Raw genomic sequence first — 14501 nt, forward strand, 5'->3', positions numbered from 1 at the left:
CATGGTGCAGATCACCCAGATCCTGACTACTCTATTTTTATTAGCTTACTTATTTACATTCTCCCCCGTTCCCGTGTAAAATTAATTTCGTTTAATAAAAATAAAGTTGAGTATAGTGACATCTGTGAAACATTTTTTAAAACATTATTATGTAGTGCTCAAAGCGACATCTGTGGGCGAGTAGCAGTACCACGTAGTTTGATGACTCAAGCAATATGTTATTTGACAGCTGGTTTAATACTACTAAATATAGGTGTCTATGGTGAAGGAAACCAATAACGAGCGCTGTCGTGATAAAGTCATAAACAACTGGCGCCATTGTTGTAGTATTAGCGGACTTTTTAATTGGATAGGGTTTTCAGGGAGTGTTTTGACGTTGAGAATGTTATGTCAATGACGTCTACTTGCTTGCTTTTGCTTGACGTTTTGCAGCGGGAATGTAGAAAGAAATCTCGTTTGTGATTAAAAGTGATTGTAAGTGTGCGATACGCGGCCTTATAAATAAAAATCTGCTATCACGATGCCGCCGAGTAGCTTGCGAGTGGTCTACGCGTTCGCCAGGGAAATGCATCCGAAAACGACCGATGTCTTTATCGAGTATGGCACGGCTGGATTCCGCACAAAGTGAGTCTTATTACATTATTCATGCAAGGTTTTTCCATTCCAATAAGTAAGAGCGGTTATTACAACATAATGTTGTGATAAACTAAGTATTTAGCGCACCTTTCTCTCAGACAACGTGTAAAATGGCACGTTGCAACTCGCGTATTTCCCTTTAGAATCGTGTTGGGCTGTGAGTCATGATTTCAATCGTATTTGGGTACCTATAACGGGAAGGAGTCGGTGTAATTATGGTCAATGACTCCGCGATAGGGTGATAGCCGTTGATTAGTCATTCATTCATAGTTTACGATTTTTTACTATGTGTCGTAATCGTAGGCACATCATTGATTTAGTCCAGGTGTTGTAGATGAATGCGGCCTCGGTGCAATTAAAATATCGTTCTAATTAACTTTAGCATTGAGAAAACTCTGCCTGTGTAGGCTGTGTAGTCCAGTTTTAGCTGTAAAATTATGTTTCTTGTAAAAAAGAATAATAATATGTATAATTATTTTAGTCTTCTTATTTTCATCATATTTTTACGTTAAAAATATTGACCCCAATTTAATTCTAAACTACTTAAAAATTTAAAATAATTCCTGTTGGACAAAATCATGTAATTTTCTCAATAGATAAAATCACTGAAAAGATTTCTGTTATTCTTTGTTACCAAACTAGGGCATTGACATTTACATGAAAAGGTCAATATGATAATATCCTCCTACATATTTATTCACCTAAACAACTAAAGATATTCTTTCATCTTTATGATTTTTAAATATCTTTGGCTTATAGCCAAAGCACTCTTCATATTTGTATAATATACACACTCTTTCAATATTTTATTGATCAACATTTTGTTATCAAATAACTGGCCAGTTCAATCAACTCGGAAGAAAAATAAAAGATCTGTTTTTAAAAATAGATCATGGAACACATGGTAAAGAAATTTTGCCAATCATTTGTCCAGGCTCAGCTGTACCTTATGTCAATGACTCTTGAGTTTGATTTTGTATGTTGGTCATGGTCAGATTAACTGTAATAATAGACAATAGAATCCCTTGATGGCTGTTTGATGCTTAGTGAGTTGATGAAGCATTGTTTTGATTAATTCATTAGACACTGGTATGTTACAATTTCAATTTATTACTTGCTGTAACCTCTTAAGACCCATGGATTTTTTTTCTATTTTTGAATTTAGAATGGAACTTTTTTTAAAGTATAACATTGTCAATTGTTTGATGGCACATGTCAAAACAAATAACATTAGGAAGTGGTAAGGGATGCCACACACATGTTCAGTAATTAAATTTATTTTTTTAATAATTCGATAACCGTAAGAGTTAAGTGGCTAGTTTCTTAGAGAAATTAATTGTACTTGAACTTAAGAATCTTCCCTTAAAGTTAACGGAATTCAATAAAAACAGGGTGTATAATATTTTTATTACCTCTGTAGCTATTTTGTATGATTGAATAAGACAGTGTTAATGAACCATGTTTTTTAAACAACTCAGTTGAGCAAAAACGATTATGACTCATAAGCAATTTCAATAAGCAATCTCAAGCAATTTCAATCCATAACACAATCTCTTAAGGTATAAAATAGGGGTAAATATGTAATGATCATCTTAATAGTATAACAAGATCTGACTAATAATCAAACATGCTCTGTTTCACAATGTAATTACAATCTAATTTATATTCTTGTCATAATCAGGAAAAGATAATCTTATTCTAATAGGTATCCATACTAATATTATAAATGGGAAAGTGTGTGTGTCTGTTTGTTTGTCCTTCTTTCACGGCAAAATGGCGCGACGTATTGATGTGATTTTTTAAGTGGAGATAGTTGAAGGGATGGAGAGTGACATAGGCTACTTTTGTCTCTAACGCGAGCGAAGCCGCGGGCAAAAGCTAGTCTAATAATATTGTCTTCAGCTACTGCAATAGTTACTCATGAAATAAAACTAAATACTAACTAAATTCATTATACGCGATGTAATCCATTTTCATAGTTTTATTTCAAGTTAAAAATCACTATCACTACATAGTATAAAACAAAGTCACTTTTTCTGTCCCTATGTCCCTATGTCCCTTTGTATGCTTAAATCTTTGAAACTACGCAACGGATTTTGATGCGGTTTTTTTTAATAGATAGAGTGATTCAAGAGGAAGGTTTATATGTATAATAACATCCATTAAATAGTGGAGAAGTACTGTTATTTTTGAGGTTTCTAATGTGATGTCGTAAATAATTACATGCGGGTAGATTATATTTATTTGTCTACCCCGAACATTTATATAAATTAATATCGGGTAGTTTTGTGTTGTTTACATGGGGTGACATTTTGCTGGGACGTCAGTCTTCCGCGACCACGGCCAGTGCAACCTGGCCGAAACGTTGGGAAAAAAGGTAAAAATAATGTTAATTAATCGCATTCGACCTGTCTGTATGTGACTTTAAATATGTGTACAAAGCGCGAGAACTTAGTGTTATCTTGATAAGGGATAGGGATAGCGATAGGGATAGCGATAATCGTAAATTCGTAAATAAACTTAAAAATAAACTTATGCTTGAAGCGTATTACACTGTTGACGAATTTTTCAACGACGTGCACTCTTGAACTGGTTCACTATACCAACCATTTTGAATTATAAAATTGAAATGTATCTTCGACAGCATGTTTGCATTAACTATGTAAGTTATAAGTGCCGACTGTAGACACTTAATAACAAAAAATAACAAATAAGAATGTATTTATATGTAATTTTGTTGACATGTAAAACTATGTTTGATAAAGGAATAAATGAATGAATGAATGAATGAATGATAGGGATAGCGATAGGGATAGCGATGTCACTACATAGTATAAAACAAAGTCGCTTTCTCTGTCCCTATGTCCCTTTGTATGCTTAAATCTTTGAAACTACGCAACGGATTTTGATGCGGTTTTTTTTAATAGATAGAGTGATTCAAGAGGAAGGTTTATATGTATAATAACATCCATTAAATAGTGGAGAAGTACTGTTATTTTTGAGGTTTCTAATGTGATGTCATAAATAATTACATGCGGGTAAATTATATTTATTTGTCTACCCCGAACATTTATATAAATTAATATCGGGTAGTTTTGTGTTGTTTACATCTCCGGTGACATTTTGCTGGGACGTCAGTCTTCCGCGACCACGGCCAGTGCAACCTGGCCGAAACGTTGGGAAAAAAGGTAAAAATAATGTTAATTCTTTAATAGAAATTGTAGCGCCTGACTTGGTAGTTATCTTTAATAACAGTGTTGATTGTGGTGAGTTTCCTGATCTTATGAAACACAGTAAAGTCATTCCATTATTTAAATCTGGTAGCACATCCGACCCCACTAATTTTAGACCGATATCAGTGTTACCGACATTCAGCAAAATTTTTGAAAAGTTAGTGTTATTTCAGCTATTGCAACATTTTAACATCAATAATCTAATGCACAATAAACAATTTGGTTTTACACGGGGTCGCTCAACAACCGACGCTGGTGTTGAGCTAATCAAACAGATTTTCGATGCCTGGGAGGAGTCACAGGATGCCTTGGGTATCTTCTGTGATTTATCTAAGGCTTTCGATTGCGTCTGTCATGAAACACTGATCAGGAAATTGCACTACTATGGAGTGCGAGGATCGGCACTGAATTTAGTCAAATCTTACTTACACGATAGAATACAAAGGGTCGACGTGAATGGACAGCGCTCACCGGGGTCACTAGTCTCTATGGGTGTACCGCAGGGATCAATATTGGGGCCTTTCCTGTTCCTTATCTACATTAATGACCTGCCATATCTTGTAAAGACCCACCATGATATAGTATTGTTTGCAGATGATACTTCCCTTATTTTCAAAGTCAAACGTCAGCAACAAACTTGTGAAAATGTAAACAATGCTATTTCCAAAGTAGTTAATTGGTTTAGTGTTAATAACTTATTGTTAAATGAGAAAAAGACTAAATGTATTAAGTTTGTAACGAGTAATGCTAAAAATGAACAAGCAAGTGTCGTTGTGAAGGATAAGGAATTGGAACTGGTAGATAGTACAGTTTTTCTTGGCATAACTTTAGATTCTAAACTTCAGTGGGGTCCCCATATTGCTACCCTCTCGAATAGACTGAGCTCTGCAGCATTTGCAGTGAGCAAGATCCGTCAGTTAACAGACGTGGAAACAGCTCGATTAGTTTATTTTAGTTACTTTCACAGCATTATGTCATATGGTATTTTACTATGGGGCAGTGCTTCAGAGATAAATACATATTTGTTCTGCAGAAGAGGGCTATTCGAGCAATATACAAAATGAACCATAGAGACTCACTTAGAGATAAATTTAAGGACATTAATATAATGACAGTGCATTGTCAATATATTTATGAGAATATTATGTATGTACATAAAAACATTTGTAAATTTAAGAAAAACTGTGATGTACATAATATAAACACTAGAAATAAGCATAAGCTTGCAGTGCCCTTCACTCGGCTCCATAAAATTAAAAAATCATTCATGGGTAATTGTGTAAGATTTTATAACAAACTTCCTAATGCCATCACTGAACTGTCTTTTAATCGATTTAAACATTATGTAAAGCGTATACTGATCTCTAAAGCCTACTACAGCACACAAGACTACATGAATGATGAAACACCGTGGGATACAAGTATTGTTGAAAACCATTAATTATATAGCTTATTAATGATGATAATTGTTGATAATTCAATGTATTTTTATACAATTTTTTTGACATTTAGAATTTATTCTAGAAGTTTTTATACTAGTATTTTTTTATACAATTTAGATTGATATCATTTTATTAAATCAATGTAGTTTTAAAACAATATTGTTTATTGCACCAATAAATTGCTCTGATATTTAGAATAAGATGAATATTGTACACTGTTGACAATTTAAAAGTGCTTATTGTAAGCCTATTTGAATAAAGAATATTTTGATTGATTGATTGATTGATAATTAATCGCTTTCGACCTGTATGTGACTTTAAATATGTGTACAAAGCGCGAGAACTTAGTGTTATCTTGATAAGGGATAGGGATAGCGATAGGGATAGCGATAGGGATAGCGATAGCCATAGCGTTAGCGATAGCGATAGGGATAGAGATAGGGATACGGATAGGGATACGGATACGGATACGGAAACGGATACGGATACGGATAATATGGGTATCGTTAGAGGGATACGGATAATCGGTCGGCGGTCTCTTACAATCAAAGTGCTCTAAGACGATCGTTGTTTGCTTGCTTGAAGATTACGTTTGCGATAAGTATAAGCAAAATGTAAAAAATTGTAAGGGATAATAGAAAAAAGTACTTTTTACCCACCGATCATATAGTGTCGAAATACGGGCTATGTGGGATGTTTATAAAGGTTTCCCCAGCGTATATAGAATTACCTACGCTGTGGTCGATGTGTAATATTTCTACAATCATTGCAAGCAAAAGTATTATGTGCAATCGAAATAATCGCAGATAAATATACCAGAGAAACCTAAGGATCCAAATGAAAATCTTAATGAATACTTTTATTACGCGGGCGAAGCCGCGGGTAAAAGCTAGTTTTTTTATATACCAGAAACATAAATTTTTGTAAAAATTATGATGTCATGGGCCACAAAAGAATACATGACTACATGTGTTAATATATAACTCCTGAATGTTTAGTGTACCTAGGCTATAGCCGATGTCACCAGATGGCTGACATGTATACATATTTGTTTACTACAATAAACACAGTAGACATAAATCGCTATATTAGTCATATTGTGTCTTTAAAACTGGGCCAAAGAAATTAATTGGCCCAGTCTATGAAAACATGTCCAATTGTCCACTCGGCTGAAAATTGACGTCATACCAACTTCATAAAATGTATTTCCAAAGGGGGTCAAGAACCTGCTCATGTTTCTATACCACTTCTAGCAAATAAGGGGTTGAAAGTAAACAAATCCATACTAATATTATAAATGGGAAAGTGTGTGTGTCTGTTTGTTTCTCCGTCTTTCACGGCAAAACGGAGCGACGTGATTTTTTAAGTAGAGATAGTTGAAGGTATGAAGAGTAATATGGGCTACTTTTTGTCTCTTTCTAACCCTCCACTTCCTTTTTTGTATGAAGATTTACGCAATTTTCGAATCTACGCGTGCCGTGGGCGAAAGCTAGTTTGTGATATTGCGGTGACAGGTTGCTAGCTCATCGCCTACACCACAATTGAACCCATATCCCACAGTCGACTTCTACGACGCTTACGTGAATACCGAGAGAACGAGACGGGTGGTGATATTCTTAACCCAATAACCTAACCACAAAATTAAAATTTTGAAATAGCCCCGACCGCGACATAGTGGACCGATTTTCATGAAACATGGCTAAGAACACTCCTGACTAACTCAGCTTTCAGACAAAAAAAACTAAATCTAAATCGGTTCATCCGTTCGGGAGCTACGATGTCACAGACAGACATACACAGACAGACAGACAGATACGTCAAACTTATAACACCCCGTCGATTTTGCGTCGCGGGGTTAAAAATATGTACCTATAATTAACTACATAAATGGGTTAATAAAGTTATTCAAGATACAAATTTTAATGTAGTATAAACCCTGCGTCGTGTGAAATGGGCCCACATTTCCCGAATTCCAGAGATAAATATAACTCCAATTTCTTGGCACAGGTTACCTTCAGGTAGAAATCTATTTGTTTGTGGAACTAAGTCGATTGTGTACTAAATCAACCAATTCTGCACCAAATTATGATTACCAGAGATATATAGCTGAGAAGGAAAGGCAAACTCGATTTACATTGTGGAAAATTAATGTTTAAGAAGCGGAAACGACGGTTTTTAACCCCCGACACAAAAACGACGAGGTGTTATAAGTTTGACGTGTCTGTACTGTCTGTCTGTCTGTGTGTGTATGTCTGTGGCACCGTAGCTCCCGAACGGATGAACCGATTTGGATTTAGGTTTTTTTCTTGTTTGAAAGCTGAATTAGTTGGGAGGGTTCTGACGGGGATTTTTTCAAAATTTTTACTTACATTTCAAATCGTAAAAAAACTCATAGTCAGCACAGAGATATTTTGCAGAGAAAGAATAGCAACCTCGATTTATTTTTAACTCTGAATGAAATTCTTAGAGTTGACGACCTCGATAATTCGTCACGATATTTTTGTCACATCTGTCCCTTTGGTTACTGATATATCGGTCAACTCTATTATTATAACTAATAGTGTATAAGTAAGCCCTGAGTGCACGCTCATATTCGGCGTGCATGTACATTGTGCCATCGACAACACGGTTAGCTGTACATTTGTAATCCTTATTACAAGCACATTATTGATGTGATAACGTCTAATAACTCGTTACTACGGGCTGCATGCACGAAAAAGATGACTTCATTGTCCCGTTCCGCAAAGCGAGAGCGCGGCACGATCGAGAGAGAAGCGTGATCGGCTCGAGCGATCGGCTCAGTTCGGTTCGTGCTGCATCTATTCCCTTCCACTCGATTAGCCTAGCGCAAAAGATACACGTGAACTGTTTTCGTCAAATTTAATGTTTATAAAGTGAAGTGAACATAGTGTTGTAAGTCATGTGAAGGTGGTTTATGTATGGACCATTTTGGTGTGTGTGCCTAGGCAGAATAAAAAGATTGCTTCCAATATGAACGTGTTCTCATTTAATAAGTTAAATAAAAAAAAAATATTTCAATTTATACCACGACTTTTTGACAGAACATATACCGTCTGAACTCACCATAGATTTAGAATTATTAAACTAGATTGTGTAGTTAGGTCAAAAAGTGTGTCCACATGAGAGGTTATTGTTTGGGCTGGTGTCCCTCTCGCACTTACTGACAATGTCAACATTATTCAGTGACGTCATCACTGTCATACCTTGGGGATACTAGTCAATTTTCAAGAGAGTCGCGCACTGACAGTCGAGGCGAACGCACGTGCGTATATGAGGCTGCTACTCTATTGACGCCCCGCTGCGTGCGGGGCTGCGAGAAGCAGCTCCAGATCTATGTGTATCGCGTGTGCCGCGTATTGTTGCGGTTCTGTGCGAGATTTTGTGTGTAAAAGTGTAAGATGGAGGTTGACAAAGATTGCAAAGCTGGCGATAAGCCGCCGCTAAAAAGAATTGAGGTAAACAATGCCCCTATAAATACCGTAAACGGACAGGACGTAGTGCAGTGTTACTATTGTGATATTGCATCAGAAGAATCAAACTTTTATGACTGGATTGGTGATCAATCTATGTGCAAGAATCATAAATGTGTGTGTGGACAAGTAAGTGCAGTAAAAATATTCATTTACAGTGAACTGGAAAGAACCTCAAATGGCTCTGTATCATTAAAAACTAGGTATGTACACTACCTAAGCAATATAAATAAACTTAAACAAGGTAAGGGCCCTCTGTGTGAGTGCTCAGGCCCGTTATATGTGCAAATTATACCGCAAAATGAATTCATTATTCGTGAAAGAATAACTTGCACCTACTGCAAAAAACTAAGCCGGGTTGAATTTAGATGTGACAGCATAAAACCTATGGCAAAAAATCAAGTGGAGGGACCATGGACATCATCAGCTAGAGTGAAAAATGCAAAGCAGAAAATATCTGAAGATAATTTGAAAAAATATAACGATTGTAGAGGAATTACTAGGCCGGTAACCATGGCAACCAATATGACAACAAAGCACGGCACACTGCCCAACAACAGTATTGCGCATAAAAACAAAACACAATCAAAGAGTCATGAAGGTTTTATATCGAGCAAAATACCAAAGACTAATATGGAAATGAGTAACCCATTTTCTATACTGCCTTTGACGGAGGACGAACACAACTCTGAATTAGATGATACGGTTTCAGTCTTGAGTGATAATGGGGCGACCAAGCGACGTCGAGTTCGAAAACCTTCTATGTTACCTCGAGCTGAGCCTATAACTAACCTACCTAAAGATGACCCGTGGACTCCTCTGAAAACGACTGAGGCCGTTCAGACTACTGATAAGAAGGAAGGCACGAAACGTTACCCTCCATTCGTTTGTGAATATGAAGAATGGATCACTAATAAGAATGAGTGGAAGTCAGCGAATGAAATGGCTCGTAATACTAATTGCGAAATACGAGCAGACGCAAAGAGTAAGAAAATTACATATTTTCCTAAAAATAGGGAAGCATATGAGGCAATTGACTCTAAGTTGCAAGAAAACCCTATTAAATATAATTATTACTCTCACGGCTGTAAGGATGATCGCCGCCCAGCAAAGAAACTTGTAGCCAAGGGTATCCACTCAGATGGCTATACGGAGGATGAGATCAAAGCAGATATCCTAACAAGGTATGGTCTTAAATTAGAAAGAGTAATTGTTATGAAAAATTCGACTTTAATTCTTATTTTTCCTGGTGAGACTGATATGAGGGTGGCTAGAGATATAAAGTATATTTTATGTCAACGAGCAACCTTAGAAAAATATAAAGTACGAGATACAGCGATAACTCAGTGTAAAAGATGTTGGCAATTTGGCCATGTACAATCTCATTGCCGTAGAGTTCAACAACCAGAGTCTGTAGAACAACATGAAAATGGAGAAGTTTGGCATGTTTGCTATAACTGCCATGAAATTGGACATACGGCTAGACAAGCAAAATGCCCATTGTTTCAGCTAGAGGTGCAGAAACAAAAGGACAGGCGTCAGGCGTTTGCTAAAAATATCCAATCAGCAAAACAGCAGCCACACAACTTAAAGAAATCTAAGACTACTGTGAAGGGCGTTAGTTATGGAGCAGTCGCAGCAGGAATAACTGACAACCCTGACGTCCCTGACACCATGAGTAAATCTGGCGGGAGGGAGGCAAACAAAATCGAGAAGACATCATTCGATTTACTTTCCAAGGCTAAGAATCTTATGAAGAGTCTACAAGCAAAGGGATATCCCGCAGAAACAATTCTTGATTTTGTATTGGAACTCATTAATGGATAATTTGCCCAACGTGTTCCGAAAAAGAAAACAGTGCCTGAGAATTGTGCATTGTAATATACAAGGTATTCGTAACAAATATATTGAACTCAAACAGTTAGCGCTAAAACATCAACCGGATATTATAATATTAAATGAGTGTAAGATTGACTTTACTAAAAGTAAATATAATATACAGGGTTTCAATAAGATTTATGATGCTAGGGCAGCTCATCTTGTTACAGCTATGTATATTAAGCAAGGTCTTCGCTGGAATCTCACTACGGTGATCCCAGGTATAGAAGATGTAGACAGGCGTATAGAAGGTGTAGCCATTCGGTTGGAAACATTAAATGGTGGTATAATTATACGTGGACTATATAATCCACATTTACGATTTAATCAAATTCGACCGGATTGGGAAGCATTATTGGAAGATAATACTACTTCAATTAATGTTGGAGATTTAAATTTGAGAATGCAGGAACTTGGACACACTCAAACACAGGCAGCTGGCAACTTGGTCAGACAGGCCATTAACAACAGAGAGGCAAAGCTAGTACATACCAACTTGCCATCGCGTCCATGTCACCGAGGAGACGGAATACTGGATGTTGCTTTAGTTACACAGGAAGCAATGGAATTGACTTATAGAACTAAACAGCTTGATTCTATCTCATCTGATCATTATCCATGGCAGTTGGAAGTAGACATAGAAACATCCGAACACATTCAACTTAAACGGACTATGTGCAATATTACTGAATCCAAAGAATCCCGAATTAAATTTCAAACCCTTGTAGAAGCTAATCTGCCACTGCCAGAACCGACTACTGATGCTGAAGCTGACTTATACGTCAATAAAATGGAAGAGATTCTGACTGGGGCTTTAGACGAAATGGCACCGCTTCGAGAGACCAAGCGGAGAGAAGAACTACCGATGAACATCCAGTACATGATACAACATCGCAATCGCAGTAAACTAAAAGCAAAAAATGCACCTCCAGGACATATTTTACGTCGCATATACAATACTGCCAAAAACATTCTGAAAAGAGCCTTACAAGAATATCGAGAGCTTCAATGGAATACTGTTATTGAATGTCCTGTAAATAACTTTTCTAAAATGTGGAAAATTCAACGTTCACTTAAAGCTAAGCCACAGCGTCTTCCTGACTTGCCAGGAATATTAACTGAAGAAGATACTATCAACACGTTGGTCGACACAGCAGTTGTTAAAGAAGCGATTGTAGATGATGATCACGAAAATTCAGAACTGTTTACACCATTTCAACCACTGCCACAGACCGACGTGGAAGAGGTAGTTCGAGCTCTCCGCCTCTTCAAAAACAAGAAAGCACCAGGTCCTGATCAATTAAGGGCAGATGCACTGAAACTTGCTGGTCCAGCATATCATAACGGTTTAGCGATTATTATAAACTACACATTACATACCGGCTATTATCCTAGGAGATGGAAGCTAGGTGACTGTATTTTCCTGCATAAGCCGGGTAAACCCCATACTGAGGCCGCTTCGTATCGTCCGATTACCTTATTAAGTATAATGGGAAAACTTTGCGAGCGGATCATGTACCAGCGAATTCTTTCTGAAGTTAATCGACTAGAAATCATACCGGAATATCAACATGGCTTCACAAAAAGTAAAGGAACGGGTACTCAAATATTACGAACTGGCAAAGTGATTACTGACGCTTTGGCTCAAGGAAACAGCGTAGCCATGGTCTCGACAGATCTTAGTAAAGCTTTTGATTCGATTAATCATGCGGGGCTAAGTAAGAAACTGTTCGACGCTGGAATGGCAAATAACGTAATAAAATTGATTGAGAACTACCTTTCAGGCCGGCAGGTGCGTGGAAAACTTCGTACGATGTATGGAAGAACAATCCCAGTACCGCATGGAGTACCACAAGGCTCAATTCTGGGACCGATCTTATTTAATCTATATGTGAGCGACATACCTAAGAATAACATAGCTGGTCTAACGTTATCACAATATGCTGATGATTTATGCATTCTTAATGAAGCTTGTCGTCCAGATACTGCATCTCGACGTGCAGCATGGGCTGCAAAAACGGTGATTAATTATTATAAGAAATGGGGATTGAAGTGCAACGTCAGTAAAACGGACTGCGTTATGTTTACCAACAAACGTAAATATAGTCGGAATATAAGCCTTCAAAATGAGAACCTGCCAATTAAATCTTGTATAAAATATCTCGGGGTACATCTTGACCAAAGATTAGTTCTGAAAGAGCATGTAAAAAACACCGTTAAAAAAGTTAAGCAGGTACGCGGTATGCTAGCGCCAATAATAGGGTGGTATAGCAAGGTCTCACTGGAGACAAAAATAAAAGTCATAAAAGCGACTGTGTTACCAATAATAGATTATGGCATAGTTCAACTCTACCCTAGGGTGAGTAAGTCTAGATTGACTGAATTAGAGAGACAATATCGCATGGCATTGAAAACAGCTGCTAATTTTCCGCGTAATACTAGTTCAGAAGTAATTTGGGAGATGCTTGATGAAGACCCGTGGTACATACGTGCTAGAGACCTACACGAAGACATGCTCCGTAAGTTAAAAGATCAACAGATTCCGGGTCTAACGGAACCCGGTGATAAATATGATAAGCCGAACCACCATAATCCTATGTTGCCTGGTCTACGTACTGGTGAAATTGATTACGTGTGTAAAAAAGAAAGAGGAAAACCACTTTCCAAGCGAATGGCTCCACCTCGTATCCCTGTTATTTAAATAAATACATAGCTTTAGCGTGAGCCAGTTCATACCTGAACTGAGCCCCATTTACTTTACATTAGATCTTTTCGACACCTAAGACATATATGTAAAATAATTAATGCCTGTGCTTGGTAGGCCATAATTCTGTAACATAAATTATACAAAATAAAGTTTTATTCTATTCTATTTTATTCTATTCTATTCAATTTTCAAAGTTACTACCAAATCTACTAATATCCATTTGAACGTATTTTTGACGTGACAACGTCTAATAACTCGTTACTACGGGCTGCATGCACAATAGGGTTGCCTATTGCCTACAAATTAAAACGATTTAATACTCAGATAAAATGCTATTATATTCAAGTCTTGGGTACTTTCTAGGTATATACATGTACAGTATTTATATATTATTGTTGAAATCCCAACATCACAAGACTTATTGAACTTTTCCGTGGGACTTAAGCAATAGTAGATCTGTGTAATATTGTCCTATTTTATTATTTAAAAAAAGCTTAAAAAAACTCGCGACGTAAAGTAACAATAGAAAGTGTGAACGTGAGTTCCGTGAAAACGTGCCGCGCGCCACCCCTGATTAGGCCGCGAACTCGCGGCCGCCAGCATGTAATTTGTAGCGCGGCGATAGAATCGCGGAGTGAGCCGCCCCTGTCTATACTACTGTAATGTTTGACGTTATCACGTCAAACTACCGTCCGTAAACCGACTTTACAGACAACCAATTTTTTTTTTATTATTATAAACTGGCCAGTGATTGACCTTAGTCGCACCTGATGGAAAGTGACGACAAGGCCGAGGTTGTAGCTCACTGGTTCAGTAAGCTACCCACTCATAAGACGCATGTCTTGCGGCGCGCAGCGGACGTCTCCGCCACGCCGCCTTAAGACGCGCCCCCAGGCGGCGTGGCGGCTGGGGGCGCGTCTTACGTCCTTCCTTCCTATACAAATGTACTGAGGAGACGTTTTTTGAATTACATTCAGGCGGCGTGGCGGAGACGTCCGTTACGCGCCGCGAGACACGCGACGCCTAAGTGGGGACGCTGCCTAATAGCCTATTCACTCTTGACTTGAATACACCCATATTGTATTCGCCCAGGAATACAGATGAGGGGAGCATG

The 14501-nt window shown here is 37.5% G+C and overlaps 1 protein-coding gene across 1 annotated transcript in view; it reads left to right on the plus strand.

Annotated features, from left to right (window-relative positions):
* The first annotated feature begins 409 nt into the window (after window positions 1–409).
* Window positions 410–14501, plus strand: part of LOC125238202 (phosphoacetylglucosamine mutase) — a 78192-nt gene continuing 64100 nt past the window's right edge. Inside the window, exon 1 of the mRNA XM_048145475.1 lies at window positions 410–624. Coding sequence (XP_048001432.1) covers window positions 521–624 — 104 coding nt within the window. The 5' untranslated portion in view covers window positions 410–520. The remainder of the gene's footprint in view (window positions 625–14501) is intronic.

Source organism: Leguminivora glycinivorella, chromosome 23 (assembly GCF_023078275.1).
Source record: "Leguminivora glycinivorella isolate SPB_JAAS2020 chromosome 23, LegGlyc_1.1, whole genome shotgun sequence".
Taxonomy (NCBI): Eukaryota; Metazoa; Arthropoda; class Insecta; order Lepidoptera; family Tortricidae; genus Leguminivora; species Leguminivora glycinivorella.